We start from the raw sequence: 9,222 nt of genomic DNA on the forward strand, positions 1-9,222 counted from the left end.
GGGTAAAAACTGTATCCGAATGTCCGAAGTGAAATGACCGCCAATGTCCCAAAAGGTGTATCCGAATGTCCGAAGTAAAAAAAAACTTGTATGAGATGACTAGGGATTCCCAAACATATCTGGGTTTTGACGAATATGGAACCCAATGGAAAGTACAACTACATTTACCTTGCATGTAGCATAAAAATACCTAGATAAGCGTAAGGTCGATGAAGATGGGCTCATGAAACCCCAAAATAGATTTACGAGAGGCCCCACTCCCAATCCTGGAATTATAATCGACTTTATAGCCTAAGCCTTATTGCATTTTTACTTCAGGAAAATCAGGCTAAAAACCATTGAGAAGGCACAAAAATTTACTTTTTTACAGCTGAAAAGTCTAAACCCTTAAAAGGCATATCAAGGACCCCCTCAAAACGCACATGCAAATTTTCCAGCCTTCCAAGTCGATTTGTGAGGTTTCTCTTCTCCGAATTACTCTAAAAAGTTGATTTTGATTTTTTTGACCTTTATCGCCTGCTTTTGTTTCTCCCTCTCAAGAATTTGGGCATACCTCAATTTTTTAGCCAACGTAATCTCCACTCATATTTTTCAAATCCAACGTAAAATCACACAAAATATGAAATTTCTCTGGCTAAAGCTGAAATGTTCTTATAGTCCAAGAAGAGGGGGAGGGATGAAAAAAAAAATTGTTTAAAAAGTATGTGCCTATAATCTTGATTGAGAACTGAAGAAAATTCTAAAATATCTTTCTTGATCTTACAATTATGAGTAGATCATTTCATGACTATTAGGTATACCTTTTCTCTGATATCTAACATTTGCCTATAGGCTCTTACGATTCATTTTAATAATCTCCAAATTTTCAAAACGTAAACCTAAATGTTCTTTTCCAATTTCAAAAATCAAAACAATTTCACAGGTAAGTTTTCAACTATTTTTTCAAATTTTTGAAATTGACAAAAATTATTTAAAAATTGGCAACACTGCCTAACAAAATATTTCCCTGGTTTCAGGAATGATACCTTTCTACAATTTAGCATAATTATTCATTAATGCGAAATATTTGCCAAGAAAAATTTGTTGAACTAGGTACATTATATTCAACAGATGTACCTAGACCTACTTTAGAAACTCCTGTAAGCGCAAAAATCCAAAACGGACATTCAGATACACTTTTTGGGACATTCGCGGTCATATTGCAACGGACATTCAGATACAGTTTTTACTCCCCATGGTTCTACTGATAACTACTAATAGGTACCTACATTCGAATATGCACCGTTGAGGGCAGCCTGGAGTGATCTTCTTATGTGTTGACTCATATTCTACCCATTGTTTATCAAAGTATGACTTCAGGATTCTGATGATGTATGCAGGAACTTCTCTTCTGTCTAGAACTTGGAGAATGTCACGCCATCTGGCATGATCAAAAGCTTCTATATCTAAGGATATCATGGCTAGCTTATAGGGCAAAACGCGCATTTCAGGTTGCATACATGCGCCTTGTGAATTGCAGGCTAAACCTTACAAGTCTAGCTGTAAACAATGCCGTTTACTTCTACTTTTCAGCTCGTCAAGTCACTTTTCTCGAGGAAGGCCTTTGAGGATTTCAAAAAATGTAGTACCATTGGAGAGAGGACAAAATCCTCTACAATTTAGAGCCATAAAATAATGGGATCCTCAAGATGGTTTAAAAGTTCTGTCGCCTCAAAGTTCAAAGTGTACAGAACAATAAGTTGAATTGGCTACATTTTTCAGCTCGTTAAGTCAATTTCACCAAAGAAGACTTTCGCGGATTTCAAAAAATTTGATGATACCGTTGGAAAGGGGACAAATTTCTCTACTCTCTAAATTTAAAGCAGTCAAATTTCACTGCTTAGCAGTCATGACATTTTGCCTTTTTAAAGCAGTAGTTTTTTTTACTGCAAAACAGTGAAAAAAACTACTGCTTTAAAAAGGCAAAATGTCGTGACTGCTAAGCAGTGAAATTGACTGTTTCAAATTTAGAGAGTACAATTTAGAGCCATAAAATAATGAGGTCCTCGAGATGGTTTAAAAGTTCTGCCACCTCAAAGTGCAAAGCTGACAGAACAATGTGTTGAATTTTGCCGCATTTTGCTGCTCCTTAAGTCAATTTCCTCAAGGAAGACCTTTGAGGATTTCAAAAAATTTATTACCGTTGGAAAGGGGACAAATTTCTCCACAATTTAGAGCCATGAAATAATGGGATCCTCGAGATGGTTTAGAAGTTCTGAGCCTCAAAGTGCAAAGTGAACAGAACAATATGTTGAATTGGCTACCTTTTTCAGCTCCTTAAGTGAATTTTCTCAAGGAAGACTTTTGCGGATTTCAAAAAATTTAATACCGTTGGAAAGAGGAACAAAATCCTCTACAATTTAGAGCTATAAAATAATGGGATCCTCGAGGTGGTTTGAAAGTTTTGGCATATCAAAATGCAAAGTAGACAGAACAATCACTAGCTTGAAGCCTACAGAATGTAAGGGGAATCAAGATCCGCAACCACTTATACGCTGCGTGACGTCAGAGCGTTTTGCCCTATTAGTGAAGTAACTACCTACATACAATACCTGCATAAATCAACCAACACTTGGACTCTGTGGATGGGGTCAGGGTCAGGCAGACAACCTGTCTCGCTCCCCTCCCCTCCCCCCGCACACCTAAGGTCAAGATTATGAAATAATTATACCCATAGATCATCTAGAGTTAGTCAATCAATCATCTAGGCATCGTATCAGAAGTCCCAACTTCCCCCTATTCCACCTTATTTATAGCAATTTGTAACGGTAATTTTTCCCCTTTACAGATGGTAAAGTTATACTGACAATAATTTGACAAGTATAGCTCGTGTTGAATTTTTTTCGTGATATAATGATTACTGCGAAGTGAAAAATGTTCAAATATAGGTAAGCGTGCCTTGTGCCAGTTCGCCTCATTAACATTATATGCCTCGCATACTGCGAAAATTTCAACTTCACATTTCAGTATGCTCGTTAAGAACATTTAACCTTGACGATATATATTTTTCAAACCAAACATATCTAAGGTAAATTCGTTAAACCCAACATATTTAAAAATTTGATTGCACTTTCACACTTGTTTCATAATTTTCTCCAACCAGAAAATCAATATTTCAAACTAGCATATGTTCAAAAAGACTCTTTAATCACGACCTCTGACACATGCAGAGCCATCGCAAATAAATACGAACGTTTGGTATTTTTTTAAATATATAAATACTTGATATTTTCGAGCTGAAATTTCAGTAGAAAAATATTTTCACAATGAAGTGCTTCGTTACGAGTATATTTATTCTTTTTCTAATTTTTTTCGAATCATCGTTCTCTCATTTTATGAACGATGATACCAAAATCATTCCCGGAGCTTGGATATTACATATTCCAGACGGGTTCGAAGTGGCGAAAAGAATCGCTGACACTGAAGGCTTTCAAAATCTGGACGAAGTGAGTTGGCATTTTTTATCGAACAAATGAAATGATAAAAATGAGCTCGAATTGAAATACAATTAATTTCATTGTTGTATAGATACCCAGATTGAAATTATACCATATGTATAATTTGAAAGATTCCGAAGAAGAAGAAAAAGAAGAACACATTTCCATAAGATTGACTAAATACACGGAGGCAAATCTACCATTTTTTTACAGCTTTCTCGAACTCTAAAACTTGAAATAGGCCTAACCCCGAATTTTTCTCTATTCATCCTTAGGTAACATACTTCGCTCCATCCAGCAAGGAAACAGTTGCTTCACACGAATACACCGACAAATATTATTGCGCTGGACCAGCAAACGAGTTTTATGAGACAAATAGACCGCAGTTTTACTCCGATCCGTTGTACCATCAACAGTGGTATTTGGTATGAATGTTGCAAATTTAAACAAAATTAGATAAGTTTCGAGTTGAATACTCAAAATCATTATTTATTTTTCATTACTACGTATTTCGTCGTGTTTTAGCGAAGCTGTTCAGATTTATCAGGAAGTGAAAAACCATCAAATTACGATATGAAAATTGTGCAAGCTTGGAACGAATTTAAAGTTACCGGACAAGGCATAATTGTGCTGGTAATTGATGATGGCGTGTACGCTAAACATAAAGACCTGAGGAACCGAATAGTAAGTGGTACTTAGTGTGTCAAAAATGCGAAGTAAATCATCAAAGAGTAGGTACATACTACATACATATGAAGTACCTACGATATTAAATGGTTCACTTTATTTGTCAACTTCAGAGTTCCAAATATAGTAAAAACTACTTCACCATGACCAACGATCCAACTTCTGATGATATTACTGAAAGTCATGGAACCAAGTGCGCCGGAATTGTTGCAGCCGAAGCGAATAATGGCATTTGCGGAGTAGGAATTGCACCAAAAGCTACCATCGGAGGTAACTAATTCGAATCAAAGTGTAGGGTGTACAAGACTCGTACTGAATTTTTTTCAAACAAAAAAAAGGTCAACTTCAGCAGCCAAAAGCGCATGAAAAAGTAACCAAAAATATGACAAATTCGAGCAAAACAATTCGATGTGGAAAAACTGACCTAAAAGCCAGGTTTTTTACTTTGCAACATTTTGAAAAAAAGCGAGACTTTTTGGAAATTTTTTGGCAGCAAAGCGGGATTTTTTGCAGTTTTTTTATAAAAATGTTAATTTTTGGTAAAAATTGAAAATTTGTTAGGTATTCAAGTTCGGCAAAAAAAGAGCATCTCGTATTGGCAATTTTTTTCAAAAAAAAGATTAATTTACAAAAACCTTCTGAACGATGAAAAAAAATGAGACTTGACAGTGATAATTTTTCTGAATTTTTGAAAATTCGACAGTCTTAGAAAAGAAAGAAACAGGAGTTTGAACGATTTGCCAAAAAACAGCAGAGTGTCTAACAAAACTCTCTGACGAAAAATCATTACCTTTTTTATGACCGATTTTTCACATTTTTACTGCATGAAGTACTCCCTTCCACTCCCCACCACAAAAAATTGAATTACATAATTGAAACTGCGAGGAAATCTTTTATGTATATGAATACATAGAAAACACGACCTTTCTGATTTTTACATGATCAAAAATTGAGTACGGTATTTCAGTTTTTTCTGATTTCTGATTTCTTGAACACATTTTTCATTTTATGGACTTTTTGAAAAATTTTCAAGTGTGTTTCGAGCAGGATTCACGATTTTTTCATGACTTTTCATGATTCTTATATGTATAACCATCTACTAAAATTCATCACCTTTTCATGACTTTTATTTTTTTTTTCTCTTGTCGGGTAGGCCATACTATCTAAATTCCCTTCTTGTTCCAACATTCGAGGAACTTCATCCCCTCGTCATCAATTGTGTGGTCCAATTTATCTGTGTCAAAGTCACCATATAATCGATACCTGAAAAGGTGTCTGTGATCTCCATCTGTGTAGGTTGGATTTCGAGTGTGTTGTTCTGCTTCTAATTCTATTCAGGGTTTTCCAGAGGCTGTACTTAAGTTGGTTGCCTTGGGCCAATTATTCACTCATAGTATTGCTACCTGATACTCTGTTCCACATTTGACAGCGTTCAACTTCAGCAGGAGCACTTTCATTCACTGTTCTCAGGAAGCGGTGTCTGGATTTTAGTGTGCTCTTTGGTAATTCGCTGTAGCCACGCATGGGGTTGTGTGTTGCTTTAGTTTTTTCTGCTCTGGCAGCCACCTTCCTACATACCTCGGGTGGTGCAATCCCTGTGAGGCAATGCAGAGCTGTAAGTGGAGTTTGTCTGAGGCATCCTGTCACCAATTGACAGGCTTCATTCAGGGGCACATCTACTTTTTTATCATGTGCCGATCGTCCCCATGCTGGGCAAGTGTATTCTGCAACTGAGTAACATAGTGCTAGTGCTGATGTACACAGGACCTGTGGTTTAGCTCCCTATCTGCTAACCACCAGCTTTCGGATCAAGTTTGTTCTAGCAACCACTTTCATTTTGGTTTTTTCACAATGTTGCTGGTAGGTGAGTGATCTATCTAGTGTCACTCTTAGATATTTGGGGTGGTCATTGTGATTCAGTGCAGTGTTTCCCCATTGGATGTTGAGCTGTCTCTTGGCCTCACGGATTTCACAGGTGGAACAAACAGGTTTCCATCTTGGATGGATTTGGCCTAAGGTGGTTGGCTTTATGGAATATATTGAGTGGCCTAAGGTGGTTGGCTTCATAGTATATGTCGAGTTCTTCTATTACCTGATTCAGTGTGTCTTTCCACCTCTACAAATGTGTCACACTATGCTGTGAGCGCCAAGTCATCTGCATAAAGGAAGCGACGTGCAGGACCTCCAATTGGTTGGTCATTGGTGTAGATATTAAAAAGGATGGGTGATAGGACACTTCCCTGTGGCAAGCCGCTCTTTTGATTTTTTCCAAGTGCCATTCTTTCCATCTAAAGTCACATAGAACCTGCGGTCTTTAAGCAGTGTCATGATGATTTCTGTAAATCTTTAGTCCCTAGTCAGTTCATAAGTCTTGTACCAAAGTATCCGATGACACACTGTGTCTAACACTGTAGTGACTAGTGAGGTCCACAAACACAGCACTAATGACCTTGTGCTGTTCAAAACCATTCTCTATGAGCTGTGTTAAACTCGGAACCTGACCAGTACAAGACTTCCCAGGTCTGAAACTTGCCTGCTGACTGAGTAGGTTCTAGTCAATAGGCTCAGCTACTCGATTTAGGACCACCTGCTCAAATATTTTATACAAATAGCTCAGTAACAATATAGGGCAGTAACTTTTAGGGTCATCTGGGTCTTTGCGTGGCTTCTGGATAGCAATGACGTGGGCCTACCTCCATGATTGAGATATTTTTGATGTTTCTACACAGGTGTTGTACAATTCCTGGATCCAGGTAACATTTTCTGGCCCAAAATGTTTTATCTGCTCCACATACTTACATTTTATACACACCTCGTCGTCGTCGTGGTTCCTTGTCCTTTACAGGACATTGGAAATCGCATTTTTGTGGTACCCTTACAGGGTGAGGCGAATGCCTATTGCCACTGCGATTATTCTGGGGAATCGACGTTGTTTCGAGCTTCCACTAACCTACTGCTTTTCAATTTTTGGCTGAACATATAGCTGCTGTGACCTCGGAGTATGTGAACAGTGACAAAAAGTTATTCACTTCCTCTGCATGGTTACAAGTAATTTTCTTGCTTTTAACACTACCAGTGTTGTTTTTCCATTTATGAGCAGCTGGTGAGCAATCTGGTTTGCTGTTGTCTGAGTGAAACTGCTTGTTTGACTTTTTCTCCATTCAGTCTTTTGAGCAGATGCCATGCTCTTCAACTATCCTTGCCAAAATTGAGATCCTCCACCAGTCCCTGCGAGTTCTCCTGCCTTGACTGAGCTATCTCCGCTGTAAGTTCATCTCCAAGCTCTATGGTATCACCATCAAATGGATTTTTATTCAATTTATCAACATATTTGTTGTACTGTGTGATGAGGCTTGGTTTCATACCATGTAATCTTTCCTTGCTCCTCTTGGGATGTGCTTGACTGAGATTCGTTTAAGGACTGCTAGACACACTGAACAGAGACTTTGAAGAAAAAAGTGAGCTCTCTGAATATCTGTACAACCAAATAACAATTTTCAATCATTTCTCTCAAATGAAGAAGTTTTTGACAACTTGAGCAAAAAGCAGTAAATTGGCAACAAAATGATACCTTTCGACTCAAAAGAGACTTTTTAGAGGTGTTAGAACTTGAAATTTTTCTTCAAAGATGGATTATTTTTTCACCAGAGGTCACAGCTTTGAGATTCGGGTTTGTCATGTAGTCAAGGACCACTCTAGCCCAAATGGCAGGTATAATGTTGATTGGCAATTGGACATTACAGGTCAGAAATACCTTCGTGGTACTGAGGCCAGCGTAGTTCACACGGCTGAGGCACTCGCCTATGAAGCTGAAGAAGTCCACATCGCATCCGTGTCATCAAGTGACCCTGAGAGTAAAGCTTTCATTTGGCAAAGGCAAGAATACATAACTGCTGTAGATTATGGAATCCAACATGTGAGTTTTACGCATTTACAAGTTGATTCCCAACTCGACGATATTTTCTATAAGATGTTGACAATTTTCACTATAGGGTCGAGGTGGTAAAGGAATAATATACGTTTTTTCAACCGGCAATGGCAAAAGGGAAGGCCAAACATGTGCTACAGAAGGAGGACTTCAACTCATTCACAAGATACCAGTAGGTGGAGCTAAGCATAATGGAGAAGCTAGTGATTACGCGGAAGGATGCGCATCTGTGATGGTTGTATCCCATTCGGGAAATGGAAATCCCTACGCTCATGTAAACAAAATAATAAAACACATCGAATTTCTCACATCACCATACTTAGTGAAACGAGATTTTAAATTTGAATTTAAATTTCGATAGATTACCCCCGAAGTAGGATCAGTTGACGCGTGTGATGATAATTTCAACGGTACTTCAGCAGGATGCCCGGTAGTATCTGGAATTATAGCACTTTTACTGGAAGCCAAGTAAATCCTTTAACTATACACCAATAAGTATCGAATGGTTGATTGAATGTCAACTCACAATGAAATCAAATTCTTAGCCCCAATTTGACATGGCGAGACGTGAAACACGCAATTGCATGGACAAGTGAAATAGCTCCTTTAGCAAAGAATAGAGGATGGGTTAAAAATGCGGCCGGATTTTACGTGAATTTTGATTTCGGATTTGGATTAATAAACGCCTACGAGCTCATATCGTTGGGTAAACGGTTTCCTGGAACCAGTCCTCCTCTGAATATGTGTATCGAAGAACACACACTGCAGTAAGTACATAGACGTACCCGTACAAAATAATAAGGATTTAACGTTTCTTGAATCGCAACTTTCAGCAAGACAATTTGGAAGAGTGAAAATTTATTTAAAAAATCACCAAAAATATTTATCAAAAATTGCTAAAAAAAAATTCGTTTGAAACAAGTAGGTAATCAAAAAAGTTCCAAATTAAATCATCGTTGAACGGTTTAAGGTTTAATCTAAATTCATATGAAATCATTCCAAAAAAATTCATTAGAATTAAATTAACACTAAAAAATCATCACGAAAAATTCAACAAAAAATTTTCATTTATCATCACTCAAAAAAAAAATATACCCAACCTATTCTATAAATCATTAAAAAAATTATTAA

General features: G+C 37.4%; 1 protein-coding gene across 1 annotated transcript; it reads left to right on the forward strand.

The window, feature by feature from the left end:
• Nucleotides 1-3,374: 3,374 nt before the first annotated feature.
• Nucleotides 3,375-8,862, forward strand: LOC135846996 (neuroendocrine convertase 1-like). Its single transcript, XM_065366372.1, has 9 exons — nucleotides 3,375-3,485; nucleotides 3,568-3,666; nucleotides 3,752-3,901; nucleotides 4,002-4,160; nucleotides 4,277-4,433; nucleotides 7,907-8,079; nucleotides 8,156-8,365; nucleotides 8,453-8,559; nucleotides 8,637-8,862. Exons 1-9 carry the CDS (start codon nucleotides 3,375-3,377, stop codon nucleotides 8,860-8,862), a joined length of 1,392 nt encoding a protein of 463 aa, XP_065222444.1.
• The last annotated feature ends 360 nt before the right edge of the window (nucleotides 8,863-9,222 follow it).

This window comes from Planococcus citri, chromosome 5 (assembly GCF_950023065.1).
Source record: "Planococcus citri chromosome 5, ihPlaCitr1.1, whole genome shotgun sequence".
In the NCBI taxonomy this organism is placed as follows: domain Eukaryota; kingdom Metazoa; phylum Arthropoda; class Insecta; order Hemiptera; family Pseudococcidae; genus Planococcus; species Planococcus citri.